Source organism: Sylvia atricapilla, chromosome 9, assembly GCF_009819655.1.
Source record: "Sylvia atricapilla isolate bSylAtr1 chromosome 9, bSylAtr1.pri, whole genome shotgun sequence".
In the NCBI taxonomy this organism is placed as follows: domain Eukaryota; kingdom Metazoa; phylum Chordata; class Aves; order Passeriformes; family Sylviidae; genus Sylvia; species Sylvia atricapilla.
This window is the reverse complement of record NC_089148.1, coordinates 15,630,646-15,647,719: the sequence shown is the minus strand read 5'-3', so window position 1 is coordinate 15,647,719 and position 17,074 is coordinate 15,630,646. Positions and strand designations below refer to the sequence as shown.

Here is a 17,074-nt window from a genome sequence, read left to right as displayed (position 1 = left end):
TTTCATCGCTCCTCTCGAGCTGTGCAGAGCAGGAGCTGCCTGCCAGGCCCCGCTGCCCCGGGGCACCCCCGCAGTGGTGGCAGGACCAGGAGCTGCAGCCCTGCCCAGCCCCGGCCGTGCTCCCGCCGCAGCCCCACGGCCCCCCTACCTGGAGGTCAAGGCTGCAGCGGCGTCCCATCACCACTGACCAGACGCACAGGAGGCTACAGACCCAGCAGAGCACGCGGGTAGGAGCCATTTGGCTCCAGGAAACTTCCGGCCAGAAAAACAGGTCTCGGGGAGGGCTGGGAAGCCGGCAGAGCCGGCCGCGCCGGGTGAGGTGTGGCCGCGGCCGCACGGCTCAGGGCCGCCACCGAGCCCCCACACGCCGGCCGCGCAGACGGCAGCGCCCGGGAGCCGGCCTGGCCCCGCCGCAGCCCCGGCCCCGCTCCTCCTCAGCTGGTGAAAGGTGGACCTGCCAGTTACACATTAACAGCCGCGCCCCATCACCTCCCACCCGTGTGTCCGCCCGGGATCGGTGACAGCGCTGCCTGCTGCATCGTGTGGCAGCAGGACACTGGGAGTGCTGGCGGGGCTCCAGAGGGAGCGGGGGACACCTCTGTGCCATCTGCCCTGAGACGCTGTTGGGGCACACACCTGGGACAGGGGCACGCAGCCAGCCCCGCCTGGGGAAGCTGGGACTGAGGCAGCAGGAAAGTGTCCTACAGGAAAATAAAAGCCTTGCTGGGATTCCAGCAGAAAGGTGTTTAAAGCACGCAGCAAACTGGCAGGTCTCTGGGCCCAGCCACAGCAGCTCAGCGAGCAGCAGCTATCCGTGAGGGTCCTAGAGGATTGGGGTGTCCCACCACCTTCAGCACGCCCCATGCAGGCCTGCCACTTACCAGTAGTTTTCCCTGGCAGTCCTGCTGTGGGGTCAGTGAAAGTCTGAGAAATCATGCCAAAGCAGCATCTCATGGGTGTTTGCTGGCGCACCAGACCTGCTCCTGTACCTAGGGGTGATGGGGTGGGTGAAGCAGACAAGGCTGACAGAGCCACAGGCCAGGCAGAGAAAGTGCTGGCTGCACCTGCTCCTGGCTTTGCCTCTGCAGCGAGACGGAGCCCCAAGCTCTCTTCCCTGCTCCCCATTCCCTGGTCCCACGCCTGCTCAAAAAACAGGAAGCCGACTGCCAGCAAGAGCATTTTGAGCTGTCGGCAACTGGGACAGGACGGCTCCTCTTCCCCCAGCTGCCAAAGGGCTCCTCCACAGCCACACGTCCCACCCTTTCCTCAGGGAAAGGGCTTCCCAGCAGCCTGCCCTTCATCCTGTGGGCATGTGCTGGATGCCAACGCAGCAGGCAGCTCCTGCTTCCCAGCTGTCCAGGCGGGCTGGGGTTGTTCAGCTACCTGCTTCCAGGATGTTCTATGGCTGGTGGGAGCAGTCCTTAGCCCAGCCTTGCGGGGCTTCCCAGGACCTGCCAAGCACATAAAACAAAACAAGCATCCAGAGAAGCAGGGCTAGAAAATGTTGCTGAGGCAGCCCAGTCCATTGGTGGATCTGTAGGGCGGTTGCATTTCCTATCAGGAAAGGTATCTGGTTTCTGGCATGTGGTGCTGTGCATTAGAATGTGCAAATGATAACAAAAAGTGGTATTTTTGTCAGTCTTGTTTTGTTTTGTTTTGTTTTGTTTTTGTCTGTTGTGATTCAGCAAAAAAATCTGAGGTCCGTGAAATCAGCAGATATTCAAGTGCTTGGAGTGTCCTGTGGGTTGGGTAACTGGAGCTTTCCAAGTTGCAGGAGAGCAAACATGGACAGCTGCTTTGGCTGTGCTCAGCTGTGCCTATTTCTCTGGTGCCTCCTCTGGAAACAGACAAACTTAAACTGGAGCTGTAAGGTCATAGCTGGGCATCGCCACAAAAGTCCCCAGAAAGGTTTCCTACCCTAGCTGAAGGAATCTGCACAGATGCACAGATACACAGCACAGCTCTTATCCAGGTGCTCATAGGAAAAAACACACACAAGCAAATCACGTTGGATTAGATTCTTCAATAGATCCCTGAGATGTCCTGGGTATGGCCTGGTGCAGAGAATGACACCATAGGGCTCCCATTCTGCAAAAATTCGGTGTAAATAATCCCATCCTGAAACAGGACATTTCACAGAGTGCATTGTAACTCAGGCTCTGCGTGATGTACTCCCCCACAGCTGCCAGGGAAGCACAGAATGAGTTGCACATGTAAGCACACAGTTCTGAGCCTGGCTGGCCTCTACATTCTCTACAGCCAGCTTCATTTTCCAGGCAAATGAGGGCAGCTGCACCTGGTGTCCACCTTTTCCAGATCCTTTCCACCCCTCCTGCCGTGGAGTGGCCAGGCAGCTGCACTGTGGGAGCCCCTGCTCTCTGCCATCCCTCCCTCAGCATGCCATGGGCACCGTGTGGCCCCAGAGCACTCTGTAAATAGTCGGAAGCGATGAATGGATTTCCTTTTCCTCTCCATGTGTGCTTTAGATTTTTGGCCGGATACAGCATGGGCTCAGGACACATCAAAACATGCGACTCACTCCCTGGCAGCCTTGGCTTTCACATGGGAACAGTTTGATATGTGAGGCAGTGTGAGGTTTGGTGCATGAAGCTTATGGTGATTTCCTGGGAAACGCTTTTTGTTTGCCAGGCAAAGAGCCTGGAGCCTGCTGGTGGCTGGCACAACCTCCCTGGAATGCTGTGTGTGTCAAACCCTCGGGGACTGGGCTGTAGCAAGGCCGTGCCGTGCCGTGCCCATGCCAGCAGCGTGCATGGGAGAGTGCTCAGGGAAAGCCAGGCTTTCTCCTGCTTCCACTTCCCCCCAGACATTTTTACCACAGCACAGAGGGTTTTCTCCTGGCCGTGGCCACCGTCCCGTGTGAGCCGGGCAGCCTGTTGGCCCTGCCTGTGCCCCCACCCGGTCCGTTCCAGCCCGGGCAGTGTCCGCTGGGCCGCTGCAGGCCGGGCCGGGGCTGGCGCAGCTCAGGTGGGCCATGCCCGCGCCCCGGCCCGTGGCGGCGGGACGCTGAGGTGACACGAGGTGTGCGCGGCCTCAGCCCCGCCGCACGCCGCTCCCCGGGGGACAGCCCGTGCAGGGCTGCTCCCGACGGCTCCTGGAGTCAGGGCCGTCTCCAAACAATGGGTGGAGAGCAGGAAACGCCGCATGGGAAACAGGATTTGGCTCCGCCGCCGCCGCCAGCCACGGCCCCTTGGCCCCTTTCCTTTCCCTGCTCCAGAGAGCCCTTCCCACAGCCATCAGCCACGGGGCTGCACCGAGGGGATGGGGATGCCGCCGCCCGGGCGGGCTGGGGCATGAGGCATTCTGAACCCTGGACAAAAAAGCAGGGCTGAGACACCTCCTGCCTGGGCTAGGGGCTCAGCATGGCTCAGGGAACCCTGAGCGTGCAGCCCTAGTCCTGGAGGGGTGAGTGGGTGCCTTTCCCTGGAACAGCTGCCGCTGGGCAGGGGATCCCAGTGGCCCCTTGGCCAGCGGATCCCAGTGGCCCCTTGGCCAGCAAGCCCTGCTCCTGAGCAGCTGGCTGGCCACGGAGCCAGCAGAAACAGGGCGTCTCTCTGTTCGTGCCCATGCTATGCACCACAGGAGGTGGTCCCAGCTGCCCTGGAAGTCAAGCAGCAGCATGGAGAAGAGATGGGAGGCACAGGCAAGGAGCAGCGGTCCTGAGCTGCCGCCCACGTGGAGCTCCTAGGCAGCCATAGCCTCCAGCTCTGATCCCCGTAGCCAGGAAATGCTGGGGATTTTCTGACCTCTGCCAGATTCAGAACAAGCTCCAAGGACATGGGACTCCGCGTTTATCTTCTACTTCTCTTCCCACACCTAGCAGGTAAATTGCCCCTATTTGTCTGCCCCAAGCGAGCAGCTCCTGCCTCAGGGTGGTTTGGTGGGATGAGGCAGCTATGGAAGCTCAGTGGTGCCATCGGAGCAGGGTTCGGAGGGAGGAAATATCCCTTCGTGGTCAGCCATTTGGAACCCTCAGAGGCCCCTGGCTGCATATCTCTGACATGGGAGGACAGGCAACCCAAGACTCCCGTTCTGATGCATACTTGGCTCGTGCTGGGGAGCTGATCCAGCTGGGGTATCCCAAAGGAGAGCAGAAATGCGCACTGTGTCATCCCGATGTGTCTGCAATGCACCTAGCTTTGTCCTAGCTGTGCTTTTTGGGCTGGGGGTAGCAAAAATACCCTGGAAAGGGAGTGACATCTGGGTAACAACCCTGAGGCAGGGCTGGTGTGGCCATGCTCTTGCCCAGCTGTGATGCACCCTTGTGCTCCCTCACCCCAGGGGCCATCCTGGACATCACCCTGATTGCCAACGTGCAGAGCCTGTCCCACTCCGACTTCTTCCTCTCCTGTGTCGTGGGAGAGCACGATGTAAGCTACCTGCAGATTGAGCGGGAGAACAAGATTGTGATGACGCACCCCAAAATGGGCTTCCAAAACTACCGCAACCGCAGCAACCAGGTCCAGGCCAGGGGCTTCTCCAAGGCTGACCTGGTGGGGATCCTCTACTGCCTGGGGCGCACCCCGACCGAGCAGGCCCAAGTGGTCTACGTGCACAACAGCCACAATGGTGAGTGGCTTTTGGGGGCAGCAGGTACACAGGGGACCTGCCTATCCTGTGCTTCACAATCCCAGTACCAGCCAGGGTAGTGGGGGGACAGTGATGATCCATAAGCTAGGTTTGGGGTCCACCAGCACCGGTGGGGTGGAGATGGAAGGGAGATGGAGGGGATGTTCAGCTGGAGGAGCATGGCCAAGCCCCATGGAGGAGCCGTCTGGATTTGTAATGCTGCCTGGGAGAAGGGCAAGGTCCAAGAGGAAGCTGAGTGCCCTTGGAGGAGGTTGTGGGGTCTGGAAATCATTAACCAGAGCAAGGGGCAGCCCTTCAGAGCTGTGCCAGCCCATGTCCCCACCACAGGCTCAAGGAGAGGAGGTGGTGCTGGGGCAGATCTTTGGCAGCCTCCCCAAAGGTTTGCTGGACAAACATCTTCCCAGGGCAGCACGTCGCTGCTCCAGCAGTGGGGCTTGCTGAGAGGCACTGCCAGACTGCACTGTAGCCAAGAGCAGTGCTGGGTTCTTCTCCCACTCCTATTTTGGGCCATAAGAATTGAAAGGGCCTCCCTGGGCTGACCAGCAGCAGGGATACCACCTGGGGCAGCACTCTCCCACACTGCCCCTCCAACCTCCCCTCCCTGTGCTTGAGACTTTGCAAAACTATTTGGACTGAAATTTTCTGTGATGTTTGCCTCAGGATGCTTTCTAGCTCTTTTTTAGAAATTCTAGCTAAAACAGTTGACCTTTTGCTGTGAATAACAGGAGGGGATAAAGTTTCCCTGCCTCTATTAAGACACAGCTTCAGCAAGGAGATTGAGTGTCTCCAAGCTGGGACACAGAGGCTGCTGGTGGGGCCCAAGCATCCACCAGGGAGCAGGGCTCAGCTTTTGTCCTTGTAAAGAGGCTCAAGTTGAAAAGTGGTGGTCCTACTGGGAATGGAGCTGGATGGTCTGAGCAAGCAGGGTGGCACTGAGGAATGAAGCAGACGCGAATGGAGACAGTGTGGGAGACATGACCAGCAGCATGGGGTGAGGAGCATAGAGGGATTTCTGCACCCCCAGATGTCCTTGTTTATAAATCATGGATGGAGGTGGTGGCTCTGGGGCTCCATCCTTGGGACAATGTTTCCCATGGTGGGGTGTTCTCAGTCAGCCCCCACTCCTGGGTCAGTTACTCAGGCCAAAATAGTGCTTTGGAGGAGCTGGTCAGTGCCTGGGTTCAAGCCCCTGTGAGAGTTACAAAAAGGTGTCTCTCACAAGTTTTAAAGAAGCTGCTATTGCTCTCTTTAGATGAGAAATTAAAAAAAAAAGGAATTAGTAAGCAAAAAATTTACATGTTTGCAGGAGGGCTGGATATAGATCCCACTGAAGGGGTTTGGTGTGTGTCATCTCTCCTGTTTAGCTGAAGAGCACACCAAAGCAGGCCAGGGCGATGAAACAGTGGGTGGGGATTGCTGTTAGAGGAAAGCTGGCAGCTCCCAAAAGGTCATGCATGGAGAAGAACTTAGGAAGTTTGATAAATTTTGGAAGGATTGCTAAAAAAACAAAGTAAGAGAAACCAAAGAGATAATGAGAAGAAATTTCAGAAGTGTTTAAATCTGTCAATAAACTATCTTTTACACTTTCCAGAGCAGAAAGACAACTACAGAAAACCAACAATTTTTAATTTTTTTATATCTGTGTGCACAGCAGAAAAGTTGGGAAAATTTGCTGAAGCATCTGTCTAAAATGCCACTGTTGATAACAGGAGAGAGGCGATAAATAGTGGAACAGAGCAGCACAACATCTCCAGGCTGGGTGTGCAGTGAGTTCCTGCCCTTGGGAAAACAGACTCCTAAAACTTCTGGGTAGGGAGTTACAGGCCTGAAAACTCAAGTCAAAACCTGGCAAAATAGCAGAAACTGTAATAAAGAGCAGAATACGTGGTTATGTGGACCCTGAGGAAGATGCAGCTGAGTTTGCAGTGCTAGGGTCTCTGGGGCAGCAGCAGTGAGGATGCTGAGGAAGACCAAATTGATAATGTCTTCTCAGATTCCTGGAGAAAACTGGGAAAACTCTTTTTCAAAGGTTCTTTGACAGAAACTTTGCATTGGGGTTGGCAGGAGAGATCTTTGCATGGGTAAATAACTGACTAAAAGAAGGAAGAGTAGGCATAAGAGCAGTCCATGTCACACAGGGGAGGTCCCACTGGCACGGCACTGAAGTCTTTGTATGAACCTGTGTCACCAACCGTGCATGCAAAGAGCTGAACAAGCAACCATGCTGGCTGCTGCCCCCGAGCTGCCTGGGGAGATGAAGAATGCACCATGGAGTGACAGAGAGACGGGAGAGATGCTGTATGGGAGGGCTCAGTGATGGAGTGACAGGTGGTGTCACTGTCACTGGAGTGACAGGTGGTGTCATTTGCACACGGTGTGTGCAAATGCGAAGTGTTGTGTTTGAGGGTCCCCAGGGAACTGTCACCTTTCATTCCAGGGAGTGAGGTGGAGTGAAACAGAGTGAGGGCCATATCTGTGAGCCCACCACTGGGGGCTTCAAAGTCCATGGAAGAAAGATCCCAACTAGAGGGTGGGGAGGCTACTCTGGGAACTGCTGCAAAGTGTGACCTGCGGTGCCCTTCCCTGGGCGTCTGCGGCGTGTGCTGCTTCCTCCTGGTCCTTGGCCTCAGAGGCGCAGGACACGGGGCTGGATGTGTTTTAGCTCCAGCGTGGTGTGGCTCCTTTTAGTGTGTGCAGGCTGGAGTACTGCCAGGCTCCGAAAGCCAGCAGCCGCCTGTGTCCTGCTTTGTGTCTGTCCTGGCACGCCCAGGGCTTGGTTTCCCAGGCCTTAAGGTATTTATAGCCCTGTTTGTGCTCAGGCTGGGGTCTGGCTGACTCACATTAATACTCTGGGAGTTCATTGCTGCTGCACCCCCCAGCACCCGGGGAATCAGGAAAACAGCCATGACGGGGCTGCCAGACCTGGGGAATGGAGTGCAGCCTCCTGCACACTTAATTCCTCTCACCTGCTCTTCTTTCCGTGCCTGCAACACCTCACCAGCAGGCAGGGTGCACCGTGCACACTTGTTCCAGATGTCACCTCCCCAGACTGCTGCCACCAGCATCCTGTGCAGATCGTGGGTTGGTCAGAGGTCAGGGTGCCAAATCCCATTCCTTGGTGTCTGCCTGAGAGGGCTGAAGGGGCCAGGAAGGGAGCCCTGTCCCTGCAGAGGCCTGGGGGGTCCTGGGACCAACATGGAGCGAACAGGGAGATGTGTCATGACATTCCAGCAGAAACATGTGGTGGGTGCTGGGCTGTGTCGGGGTGTGTCCTGATGTGACTGGGCCGAGGGTGTCAGCACTGCCCTCGAGTGTGAGTGCCCTCGGGGGTCACTGCTGTGCAACCTGTGCTTCCTCCTCTGCAGCTCACCTCTTCCCGGTGAAGGCCACACAGTCTGTGAATGTTGCCGAGGCGGCCACCTTCTCTGCCAGGATCCTTAAGAGGAAGGAGACAGATGTTATGTGGAAAAGAAACGGCAAGTGGTTCCAAGAACAGACAGGGGCTGGAGCTGCTCCCAGCTGGTGCCTGGCGCTGGCCCTGGGGGCACAGGAAGTCACAGATAATCCTTTGTCCCCTTGCAGGCACCTACTACCAGACCACAGACCGGGGCGAGGTGCAGGATGACCATGTTGTCCTGACACTCCCCAGTGTCAGTGTCAGCGAAAACGGTGTCTATAGTGCCACATTCATGGGGGACAGCCCTCTGTGGAGTGCCTTCTACCGCCTGATCGTGAGAGGTGAGCAGGCCCCTGGCTGCCTGGGGACTGGGGGCAGCCCGGCCCAGCACCCTGCCCGGCAGCAGGTGGCACTCTGGCCCCCTCTGCTTTCTCTGCAGCCTGCCCTGCGAAGAAATGGGGACCATCCTGTGAGAAGGACTGTCCCGACTGTCTGAACGGTGGCATCTGCCATGAGCATGTTGGTGAATGCATCTGCCCTCCAGGGTTCACGGGCACCCGCTGTGAGAGACGTGAGTTCCACTGGCCCAGCACTGGCTGCTGTGCCCAGGGCATATGTGGGGGCTCTCTGGCACCCCTACACCTAAGCACTGTATCTAGAAATGCCGTGTTCACCCCCAGCACCTCCCCACTCTCAGTGCCCTCTGTTTCTGGGCCAGGGCTGGACCACCCACATGGGTCTCGTGTCTCCTCGAGGTGATGATATAGGGCTTGGGGCACCAGAGCCAGCTCTGTGCCATGCACAAGCAGTAACTGCATGGATGAACGGTGAGTGAGGGCAGACCGTGCTTCTTTTCCAGCTTGCCGGGAAGGCCAGTTTGGCCGCAACTGCCAGGAGACGTGCCAGAGAGCCCAGGGCTGCCAAGGGCTGAGCTTCTGCCTGCCTGACCCCTACGGCTGCTCCTGCGCCTCTGGCTGGAGTGGCTCCCGCTGCGACCAAGGTACAGGGACAGGGGTGACCATCAGCTCTCCTCCCCAGGCTGGGCTTCCTCCAGGGCCTGGCTGCTCTCCAGCAGCATCTCTGCAAACCTCTCTGCATCTGAGGATGGGCACAAGCTGAGCAGTACTGCTGCCTGCATCAGCTGCTTGCTGTCTCTGCAGTCCTGTGCCATGGCTAGGGATAGCAGTGAGCTCTCCTCTTCCCACAGCATGTCCCTCAGGATTCTACGGCCCTGACTGTGCCCTGGAGTGCACCTGCCAAAATGGAGGCAGCTGTAACCGCTTCAGTGGCTGTGTCTGCCCTGCAGGCTGGCATGGGCAGCACTGTGAGAAGTCAGGTGAGACTGGCACAGGGCTGTGGTGGGTTTCCATCCCCCACCCTCAAGCAGGCACTGGCTCCTTCCTCACCAGTGACTGGGAGGGCCATTGGCTATTGGTCTTGCCAGCTGGTTCAGCAGGAGCCCTTGCCTGCAGAAATAGCCTCCAAGTCTGTGGAAACCAGAAAAATGTTGCAAGGACAACATCTGGTCTGCCATCTCAGCATTATCTGTGCTGAGAGTGTTGCTGAGCCCAGCATGTAGGGTGGGGATCAGGGCTGGGCCACAGCATCCATCATCTTTCCTTTGGCACCACAGTCTGGCCACATCAGGGTCCAAGAAAAGGTGCCAGGCTTTCTTGTGCCTGGGGAGGAGCAGGGCCAGCCCTAATGCTGATTTCTGTGTACCAGACCGGTTCCCTCAGATCATCCAACTGGCCTCAGAGCTAGAGTTCAACCTGGGCTCAGAGCCCATCATCAGCTGCGTGGCCATTGGCAACCCACTGCCCACCAGGGACAGCGTGGAGCTGCGCAAGGCTGACGGCACTGTGCTCAAGGTACCGCCCCGTGCCCTTGCCCTACCACCACCTCCTGTTGGCAGCTTCCTCAGTGGGGCTGCTGGGCACTTCAGACTGATGGGGGCTGAGTGGAGGGGCTGACAGTACCCTTGGTGCCACAGGTCATCAAAACCATCATCGAGCCAAAGCAGATCACCTGCGAGTTTGAGGTGCGGCACCTGACAAAGGCAGACACGGGGCTCTGGGAGTGCCGGGTCTCCACAACCGGAGGCCAGGACAGCCGGAAAGTCAAGGTCAATATCCGAGGTGAGGAAAGTGTGGTGGCATCAGCATGACAAGCCAGGGTTGCTGGGGGAGGCTGCCAGCATGGTGTGTCAATACGATCCCTGCATTGGACTGAGTGCCTCCCATCGTGGGCTGCAGTGCCAGCGGGCAGGTTTGGGTGATTATAAAAGACTTTCCTGACAAAGCTGGAAGGAGCCAAGAGGTGGCAGATGTATCCACGCTCTGCTCCTTGTTTCTCCCAGTCTCACCAGTGTCATTCCCTTCTTCCCAAGTGCCACCAGTGCCCTTGAGTGCCCCCCGGCTCTTGGCCAAGCAGAGTCGCCAGCTCGTGGTGTCACCTGTGGACAGCTTCTCTGGTGACGGACCCATCACCTCCATCAAGCTCTTCTACAAGCCCAAGGATGACAATTCAGCATGGTCATCCATTGTGGGTATGTGTCTGCAGAGCTGAGAGACACAGATAGAAGCCGTGTGGGAGGGTGAGGACTGGGGTGGGCAGATGTCTCCATACCAGGTCCCCCATGGTGATGCTGAGGAGGATGCTAGTGGCAGGATAGACTGTGGATGATGGGAATGGTTTTGACATGTCCTCTCGGCCAACAGTTGACAATAGCGAGAACATCACCCTCATGAACCTCCGGCCAGTGACCGCCTACATCGTCAAGGTGCAGCTGAGCCGGCCAGGGGCTGGGGGGGAGGGCCGCAAGGGTCCCGAAGCCATCATGGTGACTGACTGCCTTGGTAAGCCTCCAACTCCCTGACCCTGACCCTGCACAGCACAGAGTCTGCGAAGTCTCATGGCTGATGATGAGGTTTTGCTGTCTTTCTGTTTGCAGAGCCCACAGTCAAACCTGTGATCGAAGGCTGGTCCATAGAAGATAAAAACATACTTCACGTCACCTGGAAGTTGCCAAGCAACCATGAGCCAGCCCATGGGTTCATTGTCCACCTCTTCGACTCTGCAAGGCGGTTGGTCACTGAGAAAAACATCACATCCATCTCTGTGCTCTCTGCCCGCATCGGGGACTTGGAGTTTAACAAGGAGTACAGGCTGGAGGTGCTGGTGTACCACTGCACCAGCCTGGGGCCGCCCTCTGACCCCTATAAGGTCATGATCAACAGCAAAGGTGGGTCCAGCGGAATGCAGAGAATTATAACAGGGAATTACATTGATAAATCAGTTATAATTGTAACAGCAACCATCCCCAGATCTGGCTGATCCTTGTCCCATCTTTGATAGAATATGAACAACTGTTTGGGGAAAATGGGCCCTCCTTTCCTCACTAGACCTTGCAGCCTCCAGCACCAAGGAGCTGAGAATCAGCCTAAGCTGAACATGACATTGGGGCCATCATAAGTGATCCTCACAAACAGATCTGTTATCTGCACCCTTGCCCAAACCCTGATGGTCTTGTCTATTCTTGCAGCCTTTACAATACCCTGTAGCAACAAATTCTTCCATATAATTATACTCCGCATGAAAAAAAATATTTCCCGTTGGTTTGCTTTAACCCTGCTGCCAGGTAATTTTGCTGGGTGGTCACTAGGGCTGGGGAGCCCTGCAGTCCCACCTGTGGGCACACACACATGCAGCCCCTGAAATAGGTGGAAGACCATGGGGAGCTGGAGCACCAGCCTGACTAAGATTTCTGGCAACCAAGGGGAAAGGCATGCATGAGGCCTTTGGGGAGCCTTGGCACCATACAGTACACATTGAGAGGACTGGTAGGCATCAGGCTTGAAGGATGAGAGGTTTCTTCTGCTTTCTGCTTTGTAAGAGCTTTGTATGATTTGAGAATATGAGGTTAGCCATGAGGGCAGGCAGCAGAGGGCTCAGAGGAGGTGGGAGCACAGCAAGTGAGGGAGGCCTGAAGAAATAAAATGTCACAAGAGCTAGTCAATACACAGGCATCTAGACATCAGATGGTCTGTGCACCTGGAACATTTGGGGGTACAGTCCTGCTTCGCTGTGGTACATGGAGAGCCCCTCTACCTCCTCCAAGCAGGGGTCACGGGTCTCTGAAGGTTCCTCAAAGCTGACCTGACTCTGGCTGCCATTGCCATCCACAGGGTCCAATCCTAACAGCAGCATTGAGCCCCTGCAGCACGAGGAGCCCTGTTCTGGGACTGACACTCTCCTCTCTTGGTCCCAGGGCCCTCCTCCCCACAGTCGCTCTCGGCAGAGCCCGTGTCTGACACCGCCATCAGGCTCTCCTGGCAGGTACCCGAGTACCCCAACGGGGGCATCACCAAGTACATTGTGGAGCTGCAGCAGGTGGGGGGCACCAGTGAACCCCAGTGGATTGACACCGACAGCGGCGCCGAGACCACCAAGATCGTAGGGGGCCTCAATGCCAGCACCAGCTACCAGTTTCGTGTCCGTGCCAACTCCCATGTTCCAGGGGAATGGAGCCAGCCTGTGAAAGCCAAGACCTTTGGGGATGGTGAGAGGGGTGTCTCAGCAGGCAGGGTGCTCACAGCTCTGCTGCAGCTTGGGCTCAGATTCTGGGTCAGCAAAAAACGATTGGGGTGCTTTTCGTAACCTCTGAGTGTGGCTCTGAAGCAGCAACCTAAGACCAAAACTCTTGGTGTCTTAAGAAAATCTGTTCCTTCTAGTCCTACAGGGGCAGGGGTGGTGTGATGACAGCATGGCAGCTACAGAGTAGCTCTGCCTGGGGCAGAGGGGGATGGGAATCAAGGGGCTAGGGGAGCAGAGCAGAGCCAACATGGGGGGAGATCTTGGCATGACCCAAAGCTGGTTGGAGGTCCAGAAACCAGTGGTTCAGTGTCAGAAGCTGGGCTGTGACACTTTCCCCTCTGTGCCACTGTGGCACCAGGAGCTCAGGATGCAGTTATGGCATCTTCGTTGAGGGCCTGGGAGAGGGCTGCTGTCATGGTGGTTGGCCACTAGTGTAGGCCAGGCAGGGCTCAACCACAGACCACAACCCTCCATCCCTCCTTTTGGCAGGAGCACTGAGTGTGCCGCCCAGCCTGGGCAGCCAGAGCACTGAGCAGGCAGGAACAGACCAGCAGCTGCTCTTGGCCATTGTTGGCTCTGTGTCCGTCACTTGCTTCACCATCCTCTTTGCTCTTCTGGCACTTTTCCTCATCAAGAAGAATTTTTTCCACCGGCGCCGCACCTTTACATACCAGTCTGGCTCGGTGAGTGCCGCCTGCCCCACCAGGACCGTGTCCCCTGCTCCCCACGTCCCAGCCCGATCCAGGTCACGTTCCATAGCCTCCAGTCCGGATGCAGCCAGACCTCACTTCCACACAGAGAGGGTGCGGAGCCTTGCCCATGACTCCTGTCCTGCTGGGACTGCCGCATGGGCAGAGAGGTGCCTGGTGCCTCTAACCTCACCCGCTTCCATCTGCCAGGGGGAAGAGACCATCCTACAGTTCAACTCGGGGACCCTGACCCTGACACGCCGGCCCAAGCCGCAGCCTGAGCCCCTCAGCTACCCCATCCTGGAGTGGGAGGACATCAAGTTTGAGGACATGATTGGGGAGGGCAACTTTGGGCAGGTAATCAGGGCCATGATCAAAAAGGACGGCCTGAAAATGAATGCAGCCATCAAGATGCTGAAAGGTGAGTGTTGGGGGAGGCAGGCAGGTTGGGCTGAGTGCTGCTGCTGTGTCCTGGGCCATGCTTGTGCTGGGGAGCATCAGGAGTCATTTGCAGAGAAGCAGAGGAAAGGCCACTGTTGTAAGCCTGAAGTGTTCAACCCTTCTTTGCTTCCAGAGTTTGCTTCAGAGAATGACCATCGAGACTTTGCTGGGGAGCTGGAGGTGCTGTGCAAACTGGGCCATCACCCCAACATCATCAATTTGCTGGGTGCCTGTGAGAACAAGGGTGAGGGCTGTCCCTTTCTACCCTGGCCCTACAACCTCTGCCCATCTGTCCATTCTCTTTTGCTGGGGACAGCCCCAGTAGCCCAACCTCCTCCTGCCCCACCAGGCTACCTGTACATCGCCATTGAGTATGCTCCATATGGAAACCTCCTCGACTTCCTCCGCAAAAGCCGAGTCTTGGAGACAGACCCGGCCTTTGCCAAGGAGCACGGCACTGCCTCCACCCTCACATCCCAGCAGCTCCTCCAGTTTGCTTCAGACGTGGCCAAGGGGATGCAGTACCTGAGTGAGAAGCAGGTACATCCCAGCAAAGCCCCTCAGATCACCCATTCCCAGATTCCTGGAGGTTCCCCATCGAGGCATGAGGTCCCTGGGGCCAACAGGAGGGAGTGTGTAGCTCCTGCTAACTGCTCTTGCCTTTCAGTTCATCCACAGGGACCTGGCAGCAAGAAACATTCTGGTAGGAGAAAACCTGGCTTCCAAAATTGCTGACTTTGGCCTTTCCAGAGGGGAGGAGGTCTATGTGAAGAAGACAATGGTGAGCCAGGAGTGAAACATCTCCATGGGGCCTGCACCAATGTGGTGGGCAGGATACCCACCATCAGTGTGACCAACCCACCATGCCAGGACTGGCTGGATCACAGCTATCTTCCACTCAGGGGGCACCCCCCAGCCCTGATGGTGGCTCTCTCTTTCCCCAGGGCCGTTTGCCAGTTCGCTGGATGGCCATCGAATCCCTCAACTACAGTGTGTACACCACCAAGAGCGATGTGTAAGTGCTGCAGGTGGGGCCACCGGGCTGGGGCATGGCTGTGTCCGCCTCCACCCCTCTCTGGCGCAGTCAGAGAGGCAATGCTATTGCTCTGGGTGCTGTAAGGACAGGAGGTGATGCTAGTGCACCTCCCTGAGGAGCTGCTGGCTCAGCCCAAGCCCTGGCTGCCTGTTCCACCCCGTGAACATCAGCGGGCCACAGCTGGGCACTCTGTCACAGCCTCGGCTCCTCCCCTTTCAGGTGGTCATTCGGTGTCCTGCTCTGGGAGATTGTCAGCTTGGGTAAGGCTCTTCTCTGTCCCCGGCCTTCACGCAGGTCCCTGTAGGTCTGGTTATCCTGGAGCTCTGGGGGGAACACCCTAGGGAGTGTCACCTCCTCAGCCCCTGCGTGTCTCTGGCTGCAGGGGGGACACCGTACTGCGGGATGACGTGCGCCGAGCTGTACGAGAAGCTGCCCCAGGGATACCGCATGGAGAAGCCGCGCAACTGCGACGACGAGGTGTAAGTGGACAGAGCCTCGGCTGATGGTGGCACCCACGTAACCCCACTGCCCCACAGGGCTCGCACAGGGCTGAGGGATGGGCTGGGGTCCCACACCCAAACACCTTTCCTGGGTTTAGTTTCCTGTCTGCTTCCCCCATCTCCCACAAGAACTTTCCCGTCCCCTCTCCTCTTGTGCGCACTGAGCCGCCCACGGCTCTCCGCCCCCAGGTACGAGCTGATGCGGCAGTGCTGGCGGGACCGCCCCTACGAGCGCCCTCCCTTCGCCCAGATCTCCATGCAGCTCATCCGCATGCTGGAGGCCAGGAAGGTGAGTGGTAGCGGCTCAGTGGGAGAGATACCCACGGGGTATCCCACATGCTGGAGCATCCCTTGGGCTCGAGGACTGGAGAGCTAAAAAGCAGAACCATCTGCGGGGTTACCCCCACCATCACTTTTTGAGTGGGGGGAGACAATAGGGGCACAGATCCCACGGGCATGCTAGTGGGGATAGGAGGTAGATGTGGACATGCCCACAACTGGCTCCTAACTGGGGTTCCCCCACAGGCCTACGTGAACATGGCCCTGTTTGAGAACTTCACCTACGCGGGGATTGATGCCACGGCCGAGGAGGCGTGAGGCTGCACTGGCACGGCTCAGAGGGGCAACGCTGGCCCCAGCCTGCTGGAACAGTGCTGTGGGGACAAGGGGCTGCTCGTCCCGCTCCAGGGCCAAGCAGCCAAATGGCAGTGCCCCTTCCCAAGAACGCCTTCCCTGCAGCAGGACTGTGCCATCCCCTCCCTGCCATGGTGCCAGCCACTAATAGCCCCACACTGCCGGGGACACACTGGGATGGCCCTTAAGGACAAGCAGCAGCAGGGTGCTGGCAGCAGAGCAGGCAGGAGAGGGCCTCCCTCAGGAGCCAGGGTAATGCCTAAGCCCACGGACACAAATGCTCAAGCTTTGGGGCGAGAGGAGGAAGCAGCAACACAGCAGCTGCCTGCCCTGCAGCTTTCAGCATACTCTGGGCCTGAAGTGGTGCCAGGGGTTGTGAGCAGCACTGCTGGCATGGCATGGGGCCATCCTGGCAGGTGCAAAGGGACAGCGTTGGCTGTGCACAGCCTCCAGCTCTGCAGTGGCCCTTCAGAGGTGTCAGCTCTGCCTTACGGACAATAAAGATCATGCAACAGCCAGGTCCAGAGGAGTGTTTCTGGAGACCCAGCTCTGCTCTGCTGACAGCACTGGGGAACAGGATGTGGGGGTCCAGTGATCGGCTGCTGTGGTGTGCACTCCTCAAAATCCTGTTCCCATTGGGGTCCTCTGATAATCCTCAGGAACCTCCCAGCATTCACAGACTAGTGCCAGGTCTCATCATGCTGTGGAGATGGGTTTTCTTAGGATCCAACTGGGATCTTTTCCCACACACAGTTTAAGACTTGGTCTTGCCCCCAAAGGGATATGGAGAACGGACTATGTCCTTCCTTTGCACAGCTGCCTCTTGCATGCTTGAAAATTGTTCCTGCAGCTCCTACTCAGCTGGCTGCTCTTTGAAGGGATGGTCCTGCTCCTCCGGCTGGGTCCTGTGGAGCTGTGCAACTCCACACCCTCTCCACCCTCGCCAGCTGGCACCTCCCAGCACTGTGCTGAGCCAGCGGGTAACGAACATGTGCTGCTAGTGCAATCCTCATGTGCCTATCCCTTGAGGGTCACCTGGGCTCTGTGCTGACCCTTCTGGAGAAGGTCCTGTCCCAGGCTTTGGTCCCTCACCTGCACTGCTGCTGTTTGTTATTTTGAGAGTGGTTGGGCTTCACCTCTGCTCAGCCCTGGACATGCCATCCAACTGTCTATC

The 17,074-nt window shown here is 57.4% G+C and overlaps 1 protein-coding gene across 4 annotated transcripts; it reads left to right on the top strand.

Moving 5' to 3' along the window:
• Positions 1-3,223: 3,223 nt before the first annotated feature.
• Positions 3,224-16,414, top strand: TIE1 (tyrosine kinase with immunoglobulin like and EGF like domains 1). 4 transcript variants are annotated; one of them, XM_066325066.1, is made up of 23 exons: positions 3,225-3,841; positions 4,300-4,587; positions 7,974-8,084; positions 8,191-8,346; positions 8,445-8,576; positions 8,865-9,005; positions 9,213-9,341; positions 9,731-9,876; positions 9,999-10,143; positions 10,395-10,553; positions 10,726-10,863; positions 10,959-11,249; positions 12,276-12,566; positions 13,091-13,404; positions 13,501-13,711; positions 13,865-13,975; positions 14,081-14,271; positions 14,399-14,512; positions 14,676-14,746; positions 14,987-15,027; positions 15,150-15,246; positions 15,457-15,556; positions 15,793-16,414. In XM_066325066.1, the coding sequence occupies exons 1-23, from the start codon at positions 3,796-3,798 to the stop codon at positions 15,862-15,864; spliced, it is 3,495 nt and encodes a 1,164-aa protein (XP_066181163.1). In that variant the 5' UTR covers positions 3,225-3,795; the 3' UTR covers positions 15,865-16,414. The 4 variants fall into 4 exon arrangements, with proteins under 4 accessions (XP_066181161.1, XP_066181163.1, XP_066181162.1 ...); XM_066325067.1 differs by having other exon boundaries at positions 3,227-3,841; positions 13,091-13,284; XM_066325064.1 differs by having other exon boundaries at positions 3,224-3,841; positions 13,501-13,975.
• Positions 16,415-17,074: the final 660 nt, after the last annotated feature.

Excerpts from the sequence above, each read along its gene's own strand:
- TIE1 (XM_066325064.1), top strand. The coding sequence starts at position 3,796 with ATGGGACTCCGCGTTTATCTTCTACTTCTCTTCCCACACCTAGCAG. Across the intron at positions 9,006-9,212 it reads TGGCTCCCGCTGCGACCAAG|CATGTCCCTCAGGATTCTAC; the intron begins GTACAGGGACAG and ends CTCTTCCCACAG. Across the intron at positions 13,976-14,080 it reads GGGTGCCTGTGAGAACAAGG|GCTACCTGTACATCGCCATT; the intron begins GTGAGGGCTGTC and ends CTGCCCCACCAG.